Raw genomic sequence first — 26,724 nt, 5'->3', positions numbered from 1 at the left:
TTCAGATTGTTTTTTTCCGCCATCGGGCTCGGATGTGTGTCTCACGCTCCAGTTGGCTAACGTGAACAATACAACTTTCGACGCGCAATCCTTCACCTTTCTTCGGTATTGTTTTCGATCGTGATTCCTAATCGACGCGCATCTTCAACTTCGAAGTCTTCGGTTCCGCTCGTCGACTAAGGCCTTCGGGCCTACCTAGGCCACAGCATGTGGCTCATGGAAACTACTCCATTTTAAAGTGTCCTCAGTGTGGATCGAAGTTTACACACACAGATCTTCATGAGGTGTGTAACCTGTGTCTTTCACCGGAGCACGAGGCCAGAGACTGTCCAGCTTGATCTTCCTTCCACTCCAAAAAGACTATTCGGGACAGTCGAGCTTGATGAACCATGGCTCGCTCATCGACATCTATTCCCGACGACATCTTCCACGAGGGCGTTGATGTACCAGAGAAGGAGCGGGCCAAACAACACCTCGGCAAAGACTCTGAAGATGACTCCGACGTCGAAGACATCACTCCTGGGCAGCGGGTTGTAAGTACTGACGCCTCCCCCCTCCCTAAAACCCCCAAAAAGGCTTCAGTGACACCTTCTCCTTCGGGCCTAGGTGCTCACCGGGACACTACTTCTCACGCCCCGCCTCCGTGCCCGGCAAAGAAGTCTGCAACTAAGCCTTCAGGCCACTCTGGATCGAGTCAGCCTGCCGTTGGAGCCGACACCAAGACCCTGGCACTGAAAAAGAAACCCTCTTCCTCCACTGTGCCAACTACCACATCGACACCGAAACATACTGGTACCCAGCCATCAGCTCCGAAAAAACCATCGGTACCAAGTACAACACCACGACACCGAAAAAACCCTCGGAACCGAAACAACAACCGGTCCCGCAGGCCCCCTCAGAGACTAAAAAACCTCACGCTCTCAAGCCTAAAGAGCACAGATCCTCTTCGGAATCGGTGCCGCGTTAGCCTCCGGCACCGCAAAAATCGGCACCTAAAAGTCAACCTCAAACAGAAGAACTTTTTCAACCAGATCCACTGCAAAAAACGCTTATTAAGGACCCTAATACAGGGCAACTCACTATAAGCTCTAAAAAGAGACCAATGGACATGCCTCTACCGGCTCCATCTCCACTAAAGAAGAGACATTGCAACATCCCCTCTGAGTCCCTTCACCACCTCCTCCTCTGCCTCTCCCTCCACATCACTCCCCTTCTCCATCCTCATCTCCTCCACCAGCGGATGATGATACCACCTCAGATGGGTGGGGGGGGGGGGGGCTTGGGGGGGTGCAGACAATGACCCAGATTCCTAGTCCGCCTTCAACCCCCGATCCATGGGACGATAAATACACCAGACGTCCCCAATATACCACAAGAGGACATCTATCCCTCTAGACCTTCCCCTCCAGAGGACACCATGGGTTTCAACCAACTCATTCATAGGGCTTCATGATACCACGGGGTGGATTTACACACCGACCCTGTGGAGGAAGATTTCGTAATGGACACATTTGACACAGCCCAAAAGTCCACTTCTGTTCTTCCTATGTTAAAGGGAGTCATTAGACACACCCCAGAGGTGTTCAAAGACCCTGTTAGGGCTATTAACCCCAGGATTGAAAAAGTATAAATCTGCCCCCGCAGACCCTATATACATCGGGGACAAATACCATTGGATTCCCTAGTGGTCTCCACTGCCAGAAAAAGGACCAATTCACAAACATCGGGGGACACACCACCACCCGACAAAGAATCCAAGCTCTTAGACGCCTCTGGCAAGCATACAGCATCACAAGCAGCTAATATATGGTGCATAGCTAACACTCATTCACTGTTGGCCAGATACGATAGGGCACACTATGATGAATTAGAAACCCTATTGCAACACCTCCCTGACAAATATAAAACTACGGCCAATTACCTCATGCAGGAGGGTAAGCTCATCACCAACATCTCCATTCGGTGCACTCTAGATGTCGCAGACACCGTCTCAAGAGCCATCAACACAAGTGTCCTGTTACGTAGGCATGCATGGATACGCATTTCAGGGTTTAAGCCAGAGGTGCAAACTTCCATCCTTAACCAGCCATTTGACCAAAAACACCTCTTTGGTCCTGCTGTGGATTCATCTCTGGAAAAGATGAAGAAAGACACTGACACAGCCAAATCAATGGGAGCTCCCAGACGTTCTTTTCGTCGCTCCTCTTACAGAGGCTATTCCTCCGAAACAACATTCACCAAAGGTTACCAAAGAGGAGACTATAGAGGCAACAATAACAAAGGTAGAGGCAAAACCAACAGTCGATCCGCCTCCACCCTACCCAATGACTTCCCTCCACTCCCCCCGGACCATCCCATTCCGGTCGGGGGAAGATTTCGACACTTCCTACCTGTCTGGAACAACATCACTACGGACTAGTGGGTGAGACGAATAGTTCAGTCAGGAACTCACCTCTACCCCCCCCCCACCCCCACCAACATACCACCCAGACAACGTCCAATGTCAACAGAGCATTTAGCACTATTAAAGCAGGAGGTAATCTCCCTCCTACAAAAACAGGCAATAGAACCAGTTCCCCTGTATCAGCAAAACACAGGGGTTTACTCCCTGTATTTCCTCATTCCAAAGAAGGACGGCTCTCCGAGACCCATCCTGGAACTCAGACCCCTAAACCTGTACATACAATCAGACCACTTTCATATGGTCACCCTTCAACAAGTCCTTCCTCTTCTCACACAGGGCGATTTCCTTGCCACTTTAGATCTCAAGGACACCTACTTTCATATTCCCATTCCCACCTCTCACAGGAAATATCTCCGGTTTGTAGTGGACGGTCAGCACTACCAATTCACGGTACTCCCATTCGGGGTCACCACAGCACCCAGGGTTTTCACCTAGTGTCTAGCAGTAGTTGCAGCTCACCTGCGAAGACCACATATTCATGTCTTCCCCTACCTAGACGACTGGCTCATAAAAGCCAACTCATATCATCAGTGTGTACATCACACTCACGCCACAATCCAACTATTCCACGACTTAGGGTTTACGATAAACCACGCAAAGTCTCACCTACAACCGTCCCACATACAACAGTACCTCAGTGCCACAATAAATACCTCAAAAGCACTTGCATATCCCAGCCCAGCCAGGATAGCAAGCATACAAAGCCTCAAAAGAAAAAAATTCAGCCGCAACACACTCTTCCAGCTCGATAGGAATGATGGCATCTTGCATATTCATAGTACCTCACGCAAGAGTCCAGATGCGTCCCCTACAGGAATGTCTCGCACGTCAGTGGAACCAGGCTCAAGGTCAGCTGACAGATCTGGTGTTGGTGGACGGTCGCACACACACCGCTCTCTGCAGTGGTAGAACATCAAAAACCTTTCAAAATGGCGAGCGTTCATTGAGCCGGTTCCACAGGTTGTGCTAACAGCGGATGCATCGCTCGCCGGCTGGGGAGCGCATCTGTTACATCACACAGGGCAGGTGGACCCCTCAACAAAAGTTACTCCACATCAATCACCTGGAGTTACTCGCCATCTTCCTAGCCCTGAAGGCATTCCAGAAACAAATATCCGGTAAAGCTGTCCTAGTCCGCACCGACAACATGACAGCCATGTACTACATACAGAAACAAGGCGGGACACACTCCCTACAGCTCTCTCAACTAGTGCAAAGCATATGGAGATGGGCTACTCCTCAGAACATTTTTCTCCTAGCCCAACATGTCCCAGGAGTCCAGAACAGCATAGCCGATCTGTTGAGTCGTCCGACGCAACAGATTCACGAGTGGGAACTTCATCCGCAATGTCTTCAACCATTTTTCCACATGTGGGGGCAACCAGAGATAGATCTCTTCGCCACACACATACGCCAAATGCCCAAGCTTTACCGCCAGATATCCACACCCATTCTCAAAAGGAAATGCGATATGGATGAATTGGTCAGGCAGATTTGCGTACGCTTTTCCGCCTCTCCCACTCATTCCACTGGTGGTGCGCAAACTACAGCAACACTCACTCACTCACTCTCATCCTAGTTGCTCCAACATGGGCCAACAACCGTGGTACACCACATTACTGGAACTATCCGTAGTCCTGCACCAAAAACTACACCTCTCCCCACGCCTCTTAACCCAGAACCGTGGAGAGATCAGACACCCGGACCCAGCACAGCTCAACCTAGCGATCTGGCTCCTGAGGTCTTTGAATTTGGTTACCTTAACCTTCCCCCTGACTGTGTGAACATTATCAAGGAAGCTAGACGCCCCACCACAAGAGCCTACTATGCAGCCAAGTGGAAACGATTCATCACATATTGTCACAATAACACCATCAATCCTCTAGATGTGTCTATTCAACACATCATAGGTTCTACTGCATCTCCAAAGGTGTAACTTAGCATACACATCTATTAGATTACACCTCACTGCCAGAGCAGCCTACTTACAAAATAGACAACACGTGTCGCTATTCAGGGTACCTGCCATCAAAGAATTTATGGAAGGCCTCAAAAGAATAATTCCCCCCAGGGTACCACCCTTACTTGTGTGGAACGTAAACCTAGTTCTCACAAGACAAATGGGCCCTCCTTTTGAACCTCTGAGCAAATACGAGCTGCAATTTCTAACATGGAAAGTCGCTTTCCTAGTTGCCATTACTTCACTTAGAGTCAGTGAGCTACAGGCACTCACTATTCAAGAACCTTTTTTACAACTCCATCATAACGAAGTGGTTCCCAAAACCAATTCAAAATTCCTCCCTAAGGTTATTTCTCCCTTCCACATCAACCAGTCTGTGGAGTTGCAGTATTCTTCTCGTAACCACAAACCGTCGCAGAAAGAGCTCTTCACACTTTAGATGTAAAAGGAGCACTGACTTATTACACTGAAAGAACAAAACCTTTTCACAAGACAAAACAACTTTTCGTGTCCTTCTCACCGCCACATAAAGGCAACCCCATTTCAAAATCTGGGATAGCAAGGTGGATTGTCAAATGCATACAGATTTGCTATCACAAAGCAAAACGTACATTATCAGTTCCCCCCCCCCCCCCCCCCCTAAAGCCCATTCTACCCGTAAGATAGGAGCGTCAATGGCATTTTTAGGAAACCTTCCCTTAGATGACATCTGCAAAGCAGCTACATGGTCTACACCGCACACATTCACAAAGCACTATTGTGGGCCAGGCTGTACTCAAAACATTATTTCAAACTACTGCAGCAGATACTGGTGGTCGCCGCTAGGGATGGGTACTGCTATACAATCTATGCATAGTGTGTGATCTGCAGCTCATATTCCTCGAATGGAAAATGCTACTTACCAGCATGCATCTGTTCTTGGCATGTAGAGCTGCAGATCCACACACGCCCACCCGCCTCCCCGGCTACCTTTATCTGTTCCAGTACTATCTTATTTAGATACAGCATACATGGGCATCTTATCTGTTTCTCACAAAACTCAATTTCCCTGCTGGCGAAAAACAATCTGAAGATGGAGCCGATGCCCATGCGCACTATCGTCCAAAGGAGGAGTCACCTATCTCGTGACTTCCAAAGACTTTTCCAAGACAAAAACAAGTGCAAACATCCGGACCCAACACCAGATGGCGATCTATGCATAGTGTGTGGATCTGCAGCTCTACATGCCAAGAACAGATGCATACTGGTACGTAGCATTTTCCTTCCTTAACACGAAGAAGCACATCCGCTTCTTCGATTGCGTATTGTGAGGGTGATTCTGAGGAAGTCTGTCATCTGCCAGCATCCAAAAGCGATTTATTTTTTGGGGATGTACTCAGTCCGGCACAATACAAATGTATAGTCTTGCTCTCAAGCAGACAGGAAGGCAGAGAAGTAAATTGCCTGCTAATGATTCAGTTAATCGTCATTGGTAGAGAAACAAGCCCGCGACTGGTGTGCGCGCGCTTGCGAGCAGCAGGCTATCTGTTTTCCATTATCGTGCCCACGTCTGGGCACGATAATTGAAAACATATGTCGCCAGTGCGGGTAACCACAAGCCTTAAGCCGTGGGCGGAGCAAAGGCGGGTCATGCACCCGCCTTTGCCCAATTGCGTGCTGTCTTTTTTGAAAGACAGCACGCAGAGACCAATTGAAATAATTTTTAAAAAAACACGCACAAGCGTGTGAAAAGTCCTGGTCAGCTGCAAGAGGTTGTTTTCCTATAAGCAGCGCATGTGCGCTGCTATAGGCTCGATCTTAAAAAAAGGACCCTGAAGAGGCCAAATCCATGTGAGCCCTTCAGTCAACACAAGCCTGTGGTTATTTTGGCGCTCTTTCTAACGCGGCGGCTCCAAAAATACCTCCTTTGAAACCACCTCCACCTACAAGGGCAATAACCAACCCTCTGCCTCTAAAGGTTACTTCAGAGAGCGTTACAGAGGCAACAGCAAAGGCTGGGTAGAGGTTCAAACACACGCACCTCCCCCTCCAATGCAAAACAGTGACTTGCCTACACTTTCCCCCCCGTCCACTTAACACCTGTCGAGGGAAGACTTTCAGATTTCCTACCAATCTGGCAGTCAATAACAACAGACAAGTGGGTACTACAAATGATCAGTTCTGGTTACTGCCTGGAGTTCGCCAACACTCCTCCAAACATTCCCCAAAGTTGCACAAACTTTCACCAGATCACTTACACCTTCTCAAACAAGAGGTACAGTCCCTCCTTCTAAAATGGGCTATAGAGCCCGTACCACCACAACCTCACGGGTCGGGTGTGTACTCTTTTTACTTCCTAATACCCAAAAAAGATGGTTCTCTCAGACTAATATTAGATCTCGGAGAACTCCATCTTTACATACAGTCAGATCATTTCCACAGGGTAACACTTCAACAAGTATTACCTCTTCTGCAAAAAGGCGACTTTGTCTACTCTAGACTTAAGATGCCTATTTCCATATTCCAATCCACCCCACTCATCGCAAATTCCTCAGGTTTGTGTTAGCGGGTCAACACTTTCAGTTCAAAGTACTCCAGTTAGGAGTCACCTCTGACCCCAGAGTCTTCACAAACTGTCTGGCGGTAGTAGCTGCTCACCTGAGAAGACAAAGCATCCATGTCTTCCCATACTTGGACGACTGGCTCATCAAAGCCAGCACGTGCCAGCAATGTCTTCAGCACACTTTCAGAACAATTCAGTTACTACATCAACTAGGGTTCACAGTCAATGTGATAAAATCACATCTCCAACCAGCCAATACTCCGGACTACTTAGGAGCCACGCTAGATACTCAAAAAGCTCTGGCCTTCCCCAGCGCAGCCAGAATTCGCAATATTCAGGCTTTAGTTATCCAGTTTCAACCCAATCATTTGCTTCCAGCTCGTGTTTATATGCAGCTGCTGGGAATGATGGCATCTTGCCAGACTGCACATGCGTCAACTTCAAGAATGCTTAGCCAGTCAATGGAACCAGTTACGGGGTCTATTAACCGATCTAGTGTTGGTAAGAGGCTGATCCAGCGCAAGGGACAAAATGTACATATTCTCCTTATGTCACAGATTCTTATTCACAAAGATTCATTCATACATTCATTGGTGGGGCCCATAACACCAACACACTTCACATCCACACAAAACTCACTTGAATCTGTACACAGGAGAAGGGGCTGCTGGACATGTGGGTACCTTATCTATCAGGATAAATGTTCTTACTACTTTATATATACATTCTATATACACTTTTCAGAATCCTGACTTTATATCAAGGCACTCCACTGTTTGGTCGATGGACCAACTAAGTGGACTGGTTGATGGTGAATTAGAACCAGCGAACACACAAAGTCTATAAAACATTTGATATCTTCAGTGATTAATTTAAGAACCACATAACTTGTTTCTTGTTATTTCAATTTTGTTTATCTAAATTATTAATCAATCTCTTTAATCTTGCATTTAATTACTACAGATCATAATTTTGAAATTCAGATTTATTAAAGAATATCAAGCATTTAGAACTTTCATTAAAGCATAAATTTAGGAAAATGTCAGTAAATCATTTACCAATGAACAGGCGATGATAACTTCAGATCGAACAGGGAGTCATCCGCATTCTCAGGTAAAAACTCCCCTAGACAGGCTGTCTGACCCTCACCAAGGGATCAAACCGTCCGGCAAAAATACAGGATACAACGCAATATCTCTGCAAAGTTCATACGTCAATCCGCAGCATGGATTAACTCCACACCCAGACTGGCAGCGTAGAAATTAATGAAAATTCAGAAAAGTCTGGAAATTTGAAAGAGGAATAACCACCCAACAAGAACTCCCTTTCAACGAATAACCCAAAGATAAACGCAACCGCAACTCCAACCGCAACTCTCGAAGTCCTCCCCAACCACTCAACTCCCGTCATGACAGATGAGGGGTTATTATAACTTTTCTTGCCTTACTTCATACAAAATATGGCAACTTTAGGGGCAGACCAAATGTTCTGATTGGACAGTTCGGGGTTATCAATAGTTAATTGCACTCTTCCCAGTGCAAACTGGTTCTGCTTAGTGACTTGGCACATGAGTTCACAAATTGCGATGGTCCTTCCGATTCTCATGCGGGGACCAGCTAATGTATCTTTTCAAGGCAAAAGGGTCCTATTGACAGGTTAATCTTTGTCTCTTCCTTGGTTCTCATACGCTCATTTTCTGGCTTGCGGTCACATCGACCTTGGCAGAGAACACGATGTCAGGAGTTCATTTCACCTCGTGATCTCCAGAGCTATCTGGGCATGCGCAGAAATCATCGCGCGCACATGGTGGCATCTGCTTCAGAGAACGCCATCTTGAGTACTGCGGCCTAGTAGGCCCGAATGTTAACTAAGCGAAAATGGAATTAACAGCGATTAAAATATAGAAATGAAGGTTCTAATGTTCAAACCCTCACTAATCCCAATTATATATTAGTATCTTCCTAGCTGCAGCAACATTTAAAGCGATAATACTTACCCTACGATAACTTTAAGCCACAATACAATCACAAAGCAATATAAACCATGCAATTTTACTATTTTAACACAATCTAAGGTTAGTTTGCGTACCATTGTTAATTATTTAATTTTGCCATGCAATTAGCAGTTTAATCCCACGTGTATTTTATGTTTATCAAGGTGCAAATATTGATTAGTACCACTTCCACTTCAAACATGTTATGTAAATTAATTTTAGAATGATTACGTAATTAATTCCATGCAAATTAGAGGAGGTATTCAAAATTGTGTTTTACCTGCTCCATCACGGCCACACTCCTCGCTCTTTGCAGTGATGGAACGCACAAAATGTATCAAAAGGACGGCCCTTCATAGACCTGGTTCCACAGATCGTACTAACAGCGGACGCGTCCCTCACTGGTTGGAGACCTCATCTTCAACCATACACAGTGCAAGGCCTGTGGAGCCAGCAGCAAAAGGTGCTCAATATCAATCACTTAGAGTTGCTTGCAATCTTTCTATCGCTCAAGGTGTTTCAAACTCACCTGAAGGGCAAAGCTGTCTTGGTTTGTACAGACAACATGACAGCTATGTATTACATACAAAAGCAGGGGGGACACTCTCCAACTGTCTCACCTAGCCCCAGACATCTGGAGGTGGGCCATTCACCACAAACTTCATCTCGTAGCGGAACACCTTTTGGGAGTCAACAACCTGATCTCAGACCTCCTCAGCAGGCAGAGGCAGCAAATACACGAATGGGAACTTCACCCTCAAGTTCTCCTCCCATACTTCCAAGCTTGGAGAGTCCCTCCAATAGATCTGTTTGCCACACACAAAAAAACACAAAATGCCAAAGTTTCGCCTTCAGCTACCCACACCCGCAATCCAAAGGCAATGCACTATGGATGAACTGGTCAGGGATATTTGCCTACGCTTTTCCACTTCTCCAGCTCATTTCATGAGTGGTTCGGAAGCTCAGGCAAACATCTCTCGCACTAATCCTAGTAGCTCCCACATTGGCACGTCAACCTTGGTTCACAACCCTGTTGGAGCTGTCTCTGGTCCTGCATCAAAAGCTGCATTTAACCTCCAGTCTCCTCACAAAGCCATGAAGAAATCAGACCCCCAGATCCCAAACAGCTGAACCTCGCGGCCTGGCTTCTGAAGTCAGAGTTTGGTTATTTAAACCTTCCACCAGAATGTATGACTATCATTAGGGAGGCTAGAAAGCCTACCACAAGAGCCTGTTACGCAGCTAAGCGGAAGCGATATGTCATTTATTGTAATAACAATCATATTAACCCTCTTGATGCTTCCGTACAAAACATCATCTTTCCATCTGTTACACTTGCAACTGTCAGCATTGGCTTGCACCGCCATCAGACTACACCTCGCAGCAATAGCTGCGTATCTACAAAATAGGCAACATTTGTCGTTGTTTAAAGTACCCGTAATTCAAGGTTTAATGGGAGGACTAAAGAGTCATACCGCCAAGACTCCCACCTGCCACAGTTTGGATTCTTCACATAGTCCTTAGAAGATTAATGGGCCCACCTTTTGAGCCCATGCACAAATGCGAACCACAGTTCCTCTCTTGGAGAACCGCTTTCATCATTGCAATCACTTCATTAAGGAGAGTGAGTGAACTACAGGTACTAACCATACAAGAACCTTTTTTCCAACTACACAGGGACAAAGTGGTTCTTCGTACCAACCCCAAATTTTTACCTACGATAGTATCTGCATTTCACATAAATTAGTCAGTAGAATTACCTGTATTCTTCCCTCAACCTGATTCTGTTGCAGAACGAGCTCTAGACACCTTATGTCAGAAGAGCACTCTTGTACTACATTGAAAGAACAAAATCATTTTGTGAAACAAAACAACTTTGTTGCTTTTGTACCACCACCCAAGGGTAATCCTATCTCCAAATCTGGTATTGCAAGGTGGATTAAGTGCATTCAAACTTGCTATGCAAAAGCAAAGACGACTCTAACTGTACCCCCTAGGGCACATTCCACTCTCAAGTTAGGGGCTTTCTTAGGAAACATTCCCATAGTTGACATTTGCAAAGCTGCAACATGGTCTACACCGCAAACATTCACCAAACACAATTGTGATAGATGTGTTAGCAAGACAACATGCAAATGTGGGTCAAGCAGTACTGAAAACACTATTTCAGACAACTCCAACAGCTACAGGATAGCCACCGCTTCAGGAGGATACGGCTATATAGTCTATGCAAAGCATGTGATCTACAGCTCGCATGCCTCGAACGAATAATGTTACTTACCCAGTAAGCATCTGTTCTTGGCATTTAGAGCTGTAGATTCACATGCGCCCATCCACCTCCCCGGATACCTGTAGCTGCTGCAGTTCTCTCTTTAGTTTACATACATACGCATGGACAACTCTATTCTTTACTATGACTCCATTCTAACCCTCTGCGGCAAAACAATCCAACAGTGGAGTCGATGCCCATGCGCACTATCACCGAAAGGAGGAATCACCTACCTCGTGACTGGAAAAGACTTCTTTGAAGAACAATAAAGTGCAAACATCCGGACCCAACACTAGATGGAAGAAGTATGCACAGCATGTGAATCTACAGCTCTACATGCCAAGAACAGATGATTACTGGGTAACTAACATTATCCTTTTTGCGTTTTCACCTCCTCACAAAGGAAAGCCCATATCCAAATCCAGAATCTCCAGATGGATAGTTAAATGTGTTCAAACTTGTTACATTAAAGCCAAAGGAGAGTTAGCTACACCTCCTGGAACACACACTACTCTGAAAATTGGGGCTTCTAAAGCTTTCTTAGGCCACAGGCCACTAGCCGACATATGCAAAGCAGCTACATGGTCTACAGCACACACCTTCACTAAACATTATTGTGTGGATGTTCCAGCACGCCAACAAGCTAATGTAGGACAATGCAGTGTGCTATGTACTCTTTCAAACAACTGCAACTCCCACAGGTTAGCCACCGGTTCGAGGCACTCTGCTTCACAGTCTATGCAAAGCATTTGTCTACAACTACACATGCCTCGAACAGATTAGGTTACTTACCCTGTAAGCATCTGTTTGTGGCATGCAGTGCTTTAGATTCACATGCACCCACCTTCCTACCCGGACACCTGTGGCCGTTGCAGTTTCCTTTACCTTTTTGCAATGCATGGACACCTCTTTACCATATTTACTTTACACTCCATTCTCACCCATTTGCGGGAAAACAATGTAACAATGGAGTCGATGCCCATGCAAATTATCACAGAGAGGAGTCACCGCTCGAACTTGTGATTCCAAAGACTTGTTGGAAGAAAATCAACTTTCACTCATTCTTATCCAACACTGAATAGTAGGAGTATGCAAAGCATGTGAATCTACGGCACTACATGCCACAAACAGATGCTTACAGGGTAAGTAACCTAATCCTTCCACACTAGGTCCTCAGTCTGTGATGTCCACATCTTCTCCATGTGCCGGTAGTATCTGCTACCCTTGTGTCTATTTAAAACAAACTGTCTGTGTGACTTGAGTCTGCATGCTTGCTCCTCGTCCTGGCGGACTGCACGCCTGTTTCTCTTGATACATATCCTGAACCCCTCCTAAAATATATTTTCTTTTATCCCAGGTGTGCTGTTCGCACAGACGTCCGGCTCTTCTTCGACGCACCAATCTGGTTATACCAAAGTGAGCAGCAATCGTGGTCCAAGTGCTGGCGGTGCTCAGGCCACACCCGGAATCCCTGTACCGCAGACACCCACATCCAGTAACCCGTCGCCTTAAGAAGTTATGCCTCCAGTTTTTAAATCCCACACTTGAGGGGTGGGCCAGGGAAGGCAACGTTTTTTTTTCTCCCAGCTGACGCCAAAAAAAACAAAAAAGAAAGAAAAACCCACTTGAATTTGCTGTCTCAGGTTTATTGTAAAGTTCTGGAGATCAATAGGAAAAAAGCTTTAGAGGGGAATCAGCACTCTGGAACCTCTGAGCCAGTAAGCTTTATTTTATAATTTTTTCCTTGCATTGACATCAAAAACTATTACCTCACTAGTACACTCTTGCACTGTTAACAACGCCTCCACACGCAAAGAAAAAAATAGGCGGCACCTAATGACCGAGATTGTCTCGTGTCCAAATCTTAAAATCTTTAATATATACCACAAAATGTACAGTCCTTTTTCTTTTTGTTAAATCTTTGTAATAACTATGGTCAAAGTGTATTGAATGCTCAGAGTTGTTTTTGTAAATAATTTCTATTTTATTCTCAAAAAGAAAAAGTTGAACCTCAAAAAAAGAGAAGTAATCTATATATATATATATATGTATATCTGTGTCTACACAGGTATATCATCTGTGCTGTTTCAGGGATATATATCTTTTTTTCTTTTTTTCTTTCTTTTGAGATGAACACTTTAGTTGCTATCAGGAAGGTCCTGGACATGTTACTGTTGCTAATGGGTTGTGGGTTGGTGCGTCACGTGCTGGTAACTTTGGTGTTTCTAGGCATAGGAGGTTGTAGACGCATGCCTGCTTAAGATATTGGACCCTTTTGATGAAACTGTTGGGACACATCCATGCACACCACTTAGTACGCAGGTGCGCTAGCCTGCAATGAACTTCTGAAGACTTTCTAATGGATCATTCCTCCTGGAACTGTCCGTTACAGGTGCGATTGCCACGAAAGGGCCTACAGGCCCAGAACAGGCCATTACTTGTCGGAATTTCTTTGCCATTTCCCTATAGACCTCTATGCCTCGCTCAGACCCTATGGAAGTTCATTGTGCTGGTGAGAGGGTGTTGGGGCATTGTCTCCTGTCTGCTTGTGAATGAGTTCATATCTGCACTGATGTGGGCCTTTTGAACTTGGTGAACTAGAAGCAAAGGTGACAAAAATCATTTTACTGGTAATATTTACATTTGAGTACAGCATGTCTCAGTAGAGAAACCTGCAGGGGCGCATAGCACAGAATCTTGGGGAGGGGGGGAGGGGGTATCACGCATCATAAGAGCTTGTGGGGTTGCACACTGCAGGAGACTTCTCCCAGCAGCATCTAGGTGTTCTCTCTCCAAGAAAACCCCTTCCTTCAGTGCCTTATTTGTAGACTTTGAAGTTACTGCAAGACCTGACAATCGAATGCAGTCCTTGGCGTTCCTGTGGAGGATCGTGCACTGGGCAAGAGTCCTCTCTAGCGATGTCAATGGGTTCTTACAGAGTTACTGTGCAAGACAGTGGCCCCATGTCTATGGCTGGAGCTCTGAATCCCTATGCAAATCGATCCTTTCATGGAGTGGCACCTCCACAATTGTGGGTTATTTCCTGTGCATGCTTGGGGTTTGCAGCGTGAACAATCATCTAGATTCAAATGCTGTGCTGTGTCTCCTTGGGTTTTTATTTATTTAATTGGTCCCCATTCTCCTCAGATTGCTTGGACCCGTAAGCCAGAGTGCTTGACAAGTGGGTTGGGCCTTGTTCTTTTGGACACACATGCCACGATTGGAAAAAACTGCTCACCAGCATGTGCATCATGGCTCCTCTAACCTATACCCTCAAAGTCAAAGACCGGTGCCAGGTGGTCTCTGCTCCCTCACTTGACTCCATCTCCTGCATGTCAGTCTTGGGAGGTTAATGGTCTAAGATTTTTAAAGTCGGTCTTGTTTCAGATGTGGCACGTGATACAGTTGACTCTGTATTCAGGTACTGAGCGGCTCTGAACAAGTCTGATATTTCTGCTCACACACCTTGAAGCTCCAATCGTTCCTCCCTTGCCTTCCAGATAGTCCTGCAACTCTGCTTATTACCGGCACGTGGGGTCCTACGTAGGTGTTGATTTTTGCCAACACCACAGTTTCACTCAAGATTCATGCGTTAGTGGCAGGCTTGAAGTTATAGCTCTCTGACAAACCTGCCTATGCTCTGGAACAGGCATTCCTGTCCACCCAGGTCTCTGCGGGCTCCTGAATCCGGATTACTTGCAAATAAAGTACTTGTGGCAGGACTCGAGTAAAGCCGACTACCAAACCACAAGTCCACATTCTCCAGCTTTGTGTCTTTCTTCGATTCTCATACTTCTGACTGCAAATCATTGCTGGAATATTCTACACTGCTCTATATAGACATATGTTTATTCCAGTAGCGTTTACAGACTGTTCACTAGGTTGTTTCATCTCCGTTGCATCTAGACCTGAAGAGACTTGGTGCTCAGCTCCCAGTAGAGGTTGCCATGCCACATGTCTGCTGTATGTCGTGTGGCCGTAGTCCGCTAACTGGGCTCTACTCTTATCTGCATTTGCCAGCTTCTTTCCACCCATTTGAAGGTGAAACCTACGGCGACTTTTTGTCTACTTCTACTGGAGGGACTCAGCTAGGAGTAGGTGAACTAGAGGAAACCTCTGCGTGTTGATTTACTATTATCAAAGTATTTCTCACTACGGCGTATCCTTCTGCCAACACCAAGAAGTCGCTCTATATGCCCAGTGATTTGTGAACTGTACCGAAATCTTCCTGACTGACCAGCATTTGGAATTGATAATGGGGCTTGCGTCACAGCATGTGACCCTGAATTGCCAAATTTGCTGACACTGTGTAGCCGAAATATCCAAGGCTTGTTTCTGAAAGATACTTCTATCTACAAATTCCTCACCTCATGAATACTCCCCAGGCATCAGATTGGATCCAGAAATACTCTAAAGTGGTACTGCTGTGCACTGGTAGGTGGCACTGTGCAGCCCTGCACCAACTTCGTTTCGCGCTGGAAAATGAGCAGAGCCGCGTATAAGTAGCCTGGTAAATATTCACAAGGTGAGAATCCGCGGTTTGGTAGAGTATCCACCAGGGAGTGTTACCGAAGAGAAGTAACTTCTGTTTACTCTCCTGCCTCTACATGGCTTTGAAAATAACATAAAAACCTAACAAAATGAATGCTTCTCAGTGTCACAGTTAAAGAGGTAAATTATTCTAAACTGATCACGCCTCCACTGTGACTTTTGTCCCAGACTCCTGAAAATGACTCTTATTACACCCCTCGCCCAGGGTAAGTCTTGCCTGTTGAACACCATCACTCTTGTCAACCACATCTTGAGCTAGCCAGACCTGAGGGTCACATCTCTGTGTCCTGTGAACCAAGTGCCATCAGGTTTTGCGACATCACTTGGAGGCAATAGTGGCCCAATTATATATGGGGTTCTTGGGTCTGGTGATGGTCCAGCCTCAGCTGGTTCTTAGCCACTTATTCTGAGCATCCTCAGAATAAGCTGTTTTCGACCACTTCTTCAGCACTGCCTCCGACAACTCATTGAGGATGACCGTGCATATCCTAGGGAGCTTCTTAAACTCTCGGACACAGACTTGATACATAGGGTGCCTCGTGATATATTGTATAAAATGACACAGGTTGCACAGTTCTTGATATTAGTTCATTTGTTACCTCAGTTTCTAGAAGTGTGACCATCCTTGATCTGCTGTTCTTAAGAACTGTCTGTCTGCATTTGGTGCCCAGACCTCTGTGTTGCCTGCTGGTGGTGTTTTTCCCTTCCCTCCACCAGTACTTTGCAGGTTGATGCTTGTGCCTCTTCATTGAATAGACCCAAACCGCTCTTGTCTCCTTCTCTGCACCCTAGTGACTAGAGGTGCTGGTAACATATGGCTTTCTCAAGTCCCTAGAATTGTGCCATGTTGGAGCCCTCGAAGTCCCCAATGGTGAGGGCTAAAGTGCAAATGATTTCTCCGGTGTGGACAACCATTCCTTGAGACTGTGAAGATCCCGAGAGGCCAGCTGGTGTATATCAGGGTACCATCCCAAGAAACTGGGTCCCAGCAGTCTTCAAACTTGGGGCACACCGGAGAGCAGGATACATTGGCAGCATATTCACTCCTGCCAGTCTAAACCAGCCATGCTGCCTTCTGCAACCCAGAAGTTAGTTGTTGCTAGCGGAGCTGCTTGTTGGTATTTGAAGAGTGGGGTGCATTGGCGCCTGGGGTCTGTGTGAATCGTTATTGAGAGCTGTTGTAGTAATTGATATTTCTGATCCTGATCTAGAGTTTGGCAGACAGGGTTCTCCCTTGTAAATGCAACAGAGTATACCCTGTCTGCCAAATATGAAGTCCACCAGCCTCATTTAGAGACGTTGGGGCATAAGCTTTCCGTCAATGGAGCCCCTGTTGACTACGTCAACTGGGAACTTCCTCCAACAGCCTGATGGAGTAGAAGCTGTCAGAGGATGGGCATTACCCCACCTGCCCTGTGTGGTTCCTTTTTCTATCCATCACCGCCAGGGAAAACATGGTGTGAGGTACAGGCAAGTCCTAGGGTGTTTGGGTCATTAGTTTTGTTTTTCAGAAACAAACCCTGCTTTAGGAGTTTGAGTGGCAGTCTAAAGCCTTGGTGACGTCCACCAAACTTTTGTACCTTAATGGGAATCGCCATGAGGGTGGTTACTTTTAAGGTACAAAGATGAGCACTGGGCCAGCAATCGTTTCTAAATCTGGTGGATGGTAGTCGATCAGGGTGGCAAAGGTAATATTGTATAGCACCCTGACGGACGAAGTTCTGTCCACCAAAGGTGAAATGAGGAACTCTGTGTTGGTCACTGAAAGGTATTCTGTATCTTCCTCTGTCTTACTGTTGGACTCTTACAACCCAGCTGCTGTGTTTGACCTAGAGAGTTTAGAAGTGCAGTGAGAAGGTGGGGATGTGAAGGGCAGGTGTGTGTGTGTGTGTATATTTATATATGTAGATGTGGCCTGGACTGTCGGAGGTGTTGCTGTAGTATTTCTGTACACTGGCACAGCTTCTGCTGCAACATTTGCCTGTACTTCACAGCTCCTGCTGTAGAATCTGCCTGTAGTGTAGCAGCCCCTGCAACACTCCCCTCCCCCATACACTGCGAAAGCTCCCACATCTGCCTGTCCTGGTTGAGCATCACCACTTTCTTTACTGATGCAGCTCCTGCTGCCGTATCTGTCTGTGCTGGTGCGACTCTTGCTGCAGTGTCTGTACTGGTGCAGCATCTGTACTGGTGCGGGTCCTGCTGCAGTGTCTGTACTGGTGCGGGTCCTGCTGCAGTGTCTGTACTGGTGCGACTCCTGCTGCAGTGTCTGTACTGGTGCGGGTCCTGCTGCAGTGTCTGTACTGGTGCGACTCCTGCTACAGTGTCTGTACTGGTGCGACTCCTGCTGCAGTGTATCTACTGGTGCAGCATCTGTATTGGCGCAGCTGCTGCTGCAGTGTCTGTACGGGTGCAGCTCCTGCTGCATTGTCTGTACTGGTGCCGCTCCTGCCTGTACTGGCGCAGCTCCTGCTGCATTGTATGTACTGGTGCAGCTCCTGCTGCATTGTCTGCACTGGTGCGACTCATGCTACAGTGTCATGTACTGGTGCAGAGTCTGTACTGGTGCAGCTCCTGCTGCCTGTCTGTACTGGTGTAGCTCCTTTTGCAGTATCTGTACTTGTGCAGCGCCTGCTGCCTGTCTGTACAGGTACAGCTCCTGCTGCAGTGCATGTACTGGTGCAGCTCCTGCATGTACTGGTGCAGCTCCTGCCTGTACTGGTACAGCTCCTGCTGCCTGTCTGTACTGGTGCGGCTCCTGCTGCAGTGTCTGTCCTGGTGCGGCTCCTGCTGCAGTGTCTGTCCTGGTGCGGCTCCTGCTGCAGTGTCTGTACTGGTGCGGCTTCTGCTGCAGTGTCTCTACTGGTGCAGCTCCTGCACAGTGTCTGTACTGGTGCTGGCTGCTGCTGTCTTATCTGTCTGTACTGGTGCAGCTCCTGCGGCTGTATCTGCCTGTATTGGTGTGGCTCCTGCTGCCATATCTGGCTGTACTGGTGTAGCTCCTGCTGCAGTGTCTGTATTTGTGTAGCTCCTGCTGCAGTGTCTGTATTTGTGTAGCTCCTGCTGCAGTGTCTGTATTTGTGCAGCTCCTCCTGCAGTGTCTGTATTTGTGCAGCTCCTGCTGCCGTATCTGTATTGGTGCAGCTCCTGCTGCCGTATCTGTATTGGTGCAGCTCCTGCTGCTGTATCTGTATTGGTGCAGCTCCTACTGCAGTGTCTGTACTGGTGCAGCTCCTGCTGCCTGTCTGTACTGGTGCAGCTCCTGCACAATGTCTGTACTGGTGCGGCTCCTGCTGCCGTATCTGTCTGTACTGGTGCAGCTCCTGCTGCCTATCTGTACTGGTGCAGCTCCTGATTCTGTGTCTGTACTCGTGTAGCTCCTGCTGCTGTATCTGTCTGTACTGGTGCAGCTCCTCCTGCCGTATCTCTCTGTACTGATGCAGCTCCTGATTCTGTGTCTGTACTTGTGCAGCTCCCGAATGTGTGTCTGTACTGGTGCAGCTCCTGCTGCTGTATTGGTCTGTATTGGTGCAGTTCCTGCTGCCTACCTTTATTGGTGCATCTCCTGCTGCCGTATCTAGCTGTACTGGTGCAGCTCTTGGTTGGTCGTACACTGGTACTGCTCCTGCTGCAGTATCTTCCTGTACTGATGATGCTCCTAGTTGAGCATCATCACTTTCTTCTGCTGATGCAGCATCTGCCTGTGCTGTTGCAGCCCCTGCTGCAGCACCCTTCTCCTGCTGCAGCGTATGTGCTGTTGCAGCCCCTGCCGCAGCACCCTTCTCCTTCTGCAGCATATGCGCTGGTGCACCTCCTGCTGGTAGAACTCTTGTTGCAGTATTCGCCTGTAGTGGCTCAGTTCAGGCTGCGATTATTTTTCTCTCCTGTCGCAGCTCCAGTGTACTGAAGCGCTGCTCCTCCATCCCCACACACCCTTGCCACCCTTGCTTGCAGCACTGGCTCCCAGGCTTCCCAGCAGATCCCATCTAACTGCTTGAACCCCCACCCACAAGCTGCAGATCATCAGAGGAGGCAGTTGGGGGGGCTGTCCTCACCCCCAGGCTGCAGCTCGAGTAGAGACGGGGGGGGCCTCACCTGGTCACGCCAGTGGAGGTAATGTGGTGAGTGCTGCTCTCAGCAGCCCCCTCCACTTGTGAACGCCCAGCGCCACTGCCTCAGGAGATAATCATTTTTATGTATTTGTGAGTACATAATCATTTGAAAACCCCCTACTGGTTTAGATATATCTGGAAGTGGTTTCTACATTAGAAGGGTAGTAATTGGAGGTTGCCGGCACCCCTTGGCCTGGGAGGGCAGGGGCTGATTGAGGATTGAGACACCTTTTTGGCTAAAATAAGCACTACAACAAATAAAAGCCATTTACATTGGAAACCCTATTTGGCCCTGTTTGAGGACTGGACAGACGCCAGGAGGGTCAGAGGAGTCTGCACAAGGCCTTGAGGGGTCCAATAGGTATTCACAGAAGCTCAGATCCCCGAGGGGCTTGGAGGGGTCAGCACAGAACTCCGAAGGCGTCGATGGGGTCTATACAGAGGTACAGATCCTTGAACGTGGGAGGGCATGGCACCAGCTGGTTGATTCAAGTTTAAACCGAGCTCTCTGCTGACACTGAGGGTGCAGTCATGATGTATTCCCACTAACCCTCCCTCAATGGTGTGCGGTTGTGGGGTCTTGCACCCCTTTCTGTGCACTTGATATGCCTTTGCCTCATGAGTGCCCCATGTTTGCTCGTCTGACCCAGCGTCAGAGGAGGCAAGCCTCTTCATGGCAGTGACTATTAGGGATACTGCAGGCTAGTCTACGGGCCAAGGACTGTCCTAGCAGAGGGGGGAGAGGAGTGGTGGATGCTCAGGCCTGCACCCATCAATGGTGGACGCTCATTCTCCAGCTGTGTTTGCAGTCAGCGCAGCCTTCTCACATCCCTGGGTAGCTGAGCCCCTTCTACAAGTCTGGCCGCGCCGGTCCGTTTGAGGGGCTCTAGCTAAATATCGTCCCTAGAGCTGCTGGTGCAGCAACTGGTGTTCCTAGGGCCATGCATCCATTTGGCCCCTAGGCCTGCTTATGTGGCAGCTAGTGCCCAGGCGGTAGAAGGGCAATGTCTGAATGTGGATCCTAGGCCTGATTCTGCCACGGCCAGTACAACTGGTGTACTTGGGTCTGTGCATCCATGTGACCCAAAGCAATGCTTCTGCTGCAGCCAGTGCACGGATGTTCCTGGGACTGTGCATCCATGTGACCCAAAGCAGTGCTTCTGCTGCAGCCAGTGCACGGATGTTCCTGGAAATGTGCTTCCATGTGACCCAAAGCAATGCTTCTGCTGCAGCCAGTGCACGGATGTTCCTGGGACTGTGCATCCATGTGACCCAAAGCAGTGCTTCTGCTGCAGCCAGTGCACGGATGTTTCTGGAAATGTGCATCCATGTGACCCAAAGCAATGTTTCTGCTGCAGCCAGTGCACGGATGTTCCTGGGACTGTGCATCCATGTGACCCAAAGCAATGCTTCTGCTGCAGCCAGTGCACGAATGTTCCTGGGACTGTGCATCCATGTAGCTCCTAGCCTGCTTCTGCCGCAGCCAGTGCACTGGTCTTCCCTAGGTAGTTCCTCCATGTTCTCATAGGCCTGTTTCTGCTGCAGCCAGTGCACAGATGTTCCTGGGACTGTGCATCTATGTGACCCAAAGCAGTGCTTCTGCTGCAGTCAGTGCACGGATGTTCCTGGGACTGTGCATCCATGTGACCCAAAGCAATGCTTCTGCTGCAGCCAGTGCACGTATGTTCCTGGGACTGTGCATCCATGTGACCCAAAGCAATGCTTCTGCTGCAGCCAGTGCACGTATGTTCCTGCGACTGTGCATCCATCTGGCTCCTAGCCTGCTTCTGCCGCAGCCAGTGCACGGATGTTCCTGGGACTGTGCATCCATGTGGCTCCTAGCCTGCTTTTGCCGCAGCCAGTGCACTGGTCTTCCCTAGGTAGTTCCTCCATGTTCTCATAGGCCTGTTTCTGCTGCAGCCAGTACACAGATGTTCCTTGGACTGTGTATCCATGTGGCTCCTAGCCTGCTTCTGCCGCAGCCAGTACACAGATGTTCCTTGGACTGTGCATCCATGTGGCTCCTAGCCTGCTTCTGCCGCAGCCAGTGCACTGGTCTTCCCAAGGTAGTTCCTCCATGTTCTCATAGGCCTGTTTCTGCTGCAGCCAGTGCATGGATGTTCCTGGAGGCATGCCTCCATGTGGCCCTTAGGCCAGCATCTGCTGCAGCCAGTGCACTGGTGATACCAGAGCCGTGCCTCCATGTAGCCCCTAGGCTTTCTGCCACAGCCGCCAGTGCACTGACATTACTATTTGTGTAGCTGGGTGTGGTGCTAAGGCCTAGCTTTGCTCTATTGCATGGTCTGGCCGGCTTCCTTCATTCCTCATTGGGTGTATGGCTTCTTATGAATACCCTGATTGTGCAACTAGCCCCTATTCCAGACTTGCACACGGTGCGCTATTCACAGTGTCATGGCCCGGGAAATACAGCTGAAGATTGTGGCTACACAGTCAGAAATTGCAGCCTCATGGTCCACGCCTTTGTCTTCCGTACTGACTCTGCCTATGAATGACACCCAAAATTAAACTTGTTAAATAGTTTTTTCTAGATATCTTTCGGACCCAAATACAGCATTCGAATTTAGAATATTTTCATGATGTAGAGATTTAGTTACCATTTTTCTGAATGGCTCATGGCAAGAAAAGGGCCCTTGGCTGCAGTCAGAGCAGAGGCCCTTCCAAGGATGAGGCTGGAATGGGCCAGGAAGACCAGGGCTAGAACTGAGACAGGGTCTGTATTGCCCCACACTTGACAGCAGTCTTGCCTGGGCCTTAACCTGCAGGCCCTGTCCTAGGGGCAGGCTTTGACTAGTTTTGCTGCATAGTTGGCGACCGGGTCTTCCAGGGCCCAGTACCTGATGCTACTGTGGTTCCCAATGCGTAGAATGAAAGCACCGTACATGTAGTTAGTTTCAGAGCCCACACATACATCGTCAGCAACCCAGCTTGCTCAACTCCAACTTAAACCTTGATAATGCTTCTGTGTAGTGGCCTCGCACCATGACTATAGGATTACACAATCTTTCAGCTCTTATGCAAATCATATTATGTACTCCTGTGGCTGACTACACCAGCTGCTCCATATGTACACATACAGTACACGCACATGGGATCTGCGCATCCAGGTCCTGCTCTTGTTTCCATGCTGCCCAACTCTGTACCGAGCTCCTGGCTCTACAGGTGCTTTACTTGTGCATGGCATTCACTAGCACATTTGATCTGGAGTCTCCTTGCTTCTTTCAACCCCCTTGTCTTCATGTTCTGTCCTAAGAATCAGATGTGAAACCTGGAGTAGCATGGACTGGCTGTCATGTGCATGCCCCGCAAGGAGCTAGCACTGGTAGTGCTCGATCTCAACTAAATCAGATGCCAAATGTAAGGCTAAACCTAGGAGTATAGTCATCCTTTGGTAACCTTTTGCACCGTAGACCGGTTTGGGTGCATTCACCCAGGTGGTGCCTCGCAGTAGTCGATGCTGGTGGTTGATTGAGAGGAGTGACACGTGTGTGTGTGTGTGTGTGTGTGTGTGTGTACCATAGCAGAAAATGAGAAGTCCTACAGTGACAAAAATGTAGTGTGTGTGTGTGTGTGCGTATATCTATAAATATGAAATGTGTGTGGTCAGGCTTCTTTCTAAAGAGGTTGCTAGTAACTCAGGGGAACGGGACCTGTACCTGGCATAGGTCCGGGTTTGCATAGTCTCTTTTGCTTTGTAACTTAACTATATATTTGTTTCATAACTTTATTCAGGAAATCGGATTTGGACGGGTCTAGCGATTGGCGTACTGCTCATTCCATTTTGTGCCTGTAACACAATCTTTGTCAGATAATGTGAGAAGCTGTGGCCTCTTCGGCTGGTTTGCCCTTTTTTGTGGGGTGCACGGACAGTCGTGACTCCTAATATCCTTCATGAGACTAGGTGTGCAAGCAGGACTGGGGTGTGAATATTAATTACTGTGGAACCCTTGCTCAACTCCCTTTGGCTGTAATCTGTTGGGAAGATGGGGGATGGAGTGGTTCAGTCTTGGAAGTTGGGTGTTGGGTCGTCGGTCCTTTTCTGATGTTAGGTTATGTGGAAAATCCCAGATATAAGCCGGTGTGAGCTCTCTGGAGAGCACCAATTGGGGAATTCAAAATTGTTTTTCATGCCAAAGAGTTAGCTTCTTGGCTTGGCTTATTGCAGTGGGTAGGGGGGTGGCACTAGGTTTTTGGCCCCCTCACCCAATATGCAAATATCCTTTTTTTAAAGGCCTAGCCTCGGAGGGGTCTTCTTTATATTGGAGCCTGGAGAGCTTTTTAGATGAAATAAGCTCAATATCAACCTGCATGGCTTTGAACATTGAGGACTGGCCCGCTACCCTGCTGCCTAGCAGCTGAACTCTCCCCGCCAGGCCCCGCAGGCTGTCTGTGGTTCCACAACCGTGTTTTTTCCTTTGAACTACAAAACTGTGGAGGGTGATAACTAAATACCCCTGTGGCACCTGTCCTGCGCTGTCCTCTGACCCATGTTCCACAAAATAGATATGAGTACCCTGATGCACCTGTGCAGGTGTGCTTAATCCACGAGCCATAACTGCGAGATCACGTTCACTGGTTCTTGATATTTAAATGTGTTTTTCAGAGAGATTCTGGTTGTGAGCGATGTACCTCGATTCAGGGAGACTTGCGCAGTATGTTGCACCCACATATACACCCGCTTCAATGATGAATTGAAACTGGGGTTTGCCTCCTTTTGCTGTGGACAATTCAAAGATATGTAAATAGACTATCTTGCTTTTGAAGTATGATCAAGTATGTGCCCTGCCCTCCTTGAACTCTTCGCACCCCCTCCCCAATCCCTTGTGTCCTTAGTTTGCAGGAGAAAAGCTCCTGTCTTTAAATGAGATGCTGTGTGCGGTGTGTGTGAGGGGTCTTCCAGTGAGAGAACCACTGATGGCAGAGTGCTTTTGCTTTTCGGGGTGGGTACAGTTACTTTTAGCATCAGAAGTGTATTTTTTGTACAGTCACTTTTTGGAAAAAATGTCTTGTTTGTAGGGGGTGAGGTCGTAAGCTACTCTCTGTTACCCTCCCTTCCTTTTGCATATGTGAAGGCTTTCTTCTGTTTGGGGGTTTCTTAATAAAAAAGAGAGAGGATATTACAGTGAAGCATATCTAACTCAGGAATCAAAACCGTCAAAGAAACGAAGAAATCGCACCAACCACTCTACCTCTGTCTGACAGTCTGCAACACATCGTAAGAAACAGGTTCATATTTTCACTGTTTTTGTTTTCAGAGATTCAGGTATTAAACGTGTGATAGGTAAAAAAAAAGTAACTAAACTATAAAAAATACAGAACGTTTACATTTTATAGTAACCTTATTAAACAGATTGTATTTAAACTTCAAAATATTTAAAGCAATTGTCACCCTGTAAACTTGCTGAAATAAACGTAAAAATCAAGTTCTAGTGGTTTTGCGTCATTTTTTTGTAACCTTTTTCCTTGTGTGTTGTGCGGTCCAAGGCTGCCTTCTCCCCTGTCCAGCAAACAGAGGGGGCACTCCGTGCAATGTTCCAGAATTATCCCAAGGCATAAATCGGCCCCACCCAATGAAGCATTGGTGTGTGGCTCGTCTCTCGGGTACTCATGCTGTGTGTACACACTGTTAGTTTCCTGTGTCTGTGACACACTCTTGTGCACAATGCTTCTTTCATGGGGCACAACCTAATCAAATTTTAAAATCTTTGCAAACTGTGTGCTTTCAGTCCTTGCAAGTGTCAAATGCCAAATTAAACGGTATGATCAAGGCATGTGTGGCTGTAGATACACATGCTATGCATAAAACTGCCATCCAGTGTTGGGTTTAGATGTGTGCACGTTTTTTTTCTTCAAAGAAAGTCTCTAGAAGCATGAAGTACTGTGACTTCTCCTTTTGCTAGTAATGTCCATGCATGGTCATCAACTGCAATCAGGGCGAGGGTGGAAGCACATCGCCTCACTTCCCAGCACTCAATTTGCCCCAGTGCATCTTGGTAAATGCAGTTCATGATAACACTTAAGTAGCAGTCTAATTTGTCACCCTTATTGGTGCAGCCTGACTCTAAACGTGTTTCTGGATTAATTCCTTCATTAGCAAAGTGTTTTCGTGGTGCTGGCACTGCATTTACCATGATGCATTAGGACGAATTCAGTGCTGGGATGATGCAGTGTGCTCCCACACTCCTTCTGTTTGAAATGGCTTCCTTGAGCTACTGAGCTGAGGCACCTCTATTGATGCAGCTACACCCAGTGAGTAGTACAGAGACCTGAGAAGACTTTAAGCACCATTTCCAGCCCCCCCCCAAAACGAGTAGTTGCTCTCTGACTGGACACCTTCCCATATCGTGGCATGGTTTCTCCGTGGTTAAGGAGAATGGCACATCTTTTGCTCGGGGGTGAGAAGGGTGGTGGAGGTCCTGGAACTTAGCCTGCCCTAAGTGGCAGTCAAGACTAACTTCTTGATAGAGGTGCTTCAGCCGGAAGTGACTGCATCAGAACCGCTGGTCTCATTTAATGAAGTCTTTACAAACATCCTGCTTGGGAGCTGGTCCAAACCCTGCACAGGGGCTCCTGTGAACAGGACAATTGCTCGCTGCCATCGCCCCGCCCCAGGGGACCCGAGTTTTGCAGTGTGAATCTTTTCTGGGTTCACAAGCTGTTCATTATTCCGCCATCTAGTGGTTGGGTCCAGAATCTCTCAAGATACTAGTAGTACTCTTTTTAGGTCTCGCCTTGCTATCGCGTAAGCGATCGCAAAGCGAGACCATTGTAAAAGGGCATTTCAAAGTGCTCCCAAAAAGCGGATTGCATTGCTA

The 26,724-nt window shown here is 47.6% G+C and overlaps 1 protein-coding gene across 2 annotated transcripts in view; it reads left to right on the top strand.

Moving 5' to 3' along the window:
* ARID3A (AT-rich interaction domain 3A) overlaps positions 1-25,338 on the top strand; it is a 211,397-nt gene extending 186,059 nt beyond the window's left edge. For both annotated transcript variants that reach the window (XM_085638946.1, XM_085638947.1), the window contains exon 9: positions 12,586-25,338. In XM_085638946.1, coding sequence (XP_085495072.1) covers positions 12,586-12,740 — 155 coding nt within the window. In that variant the 3' untranslated portion in view covers positions 12,741-25,338. The remainder of the gene's footprint in view (positions 1-12,585) is intronic.
* Positions 25,339-26,724: the final 1,386 nt, after the last annotated feature.

Source organism: Triturus cristatus, chromosome 12 (genome assembly GCF_964204655.1).
Source record: "Triturus cristatus chromosome 12, aTriCri1.1, whole genome shotgun sequence".
Classification (NCBI taxonomy): domain Eukaryota; kingdom Metazoa; phylum Chordata; class Amphibia; order Caudata; family Salamandridae; genus Triturus; species Triturus cristatus.
This window is presented reverse-complemented; position numbering and strand designations above follow the sequence as displayed.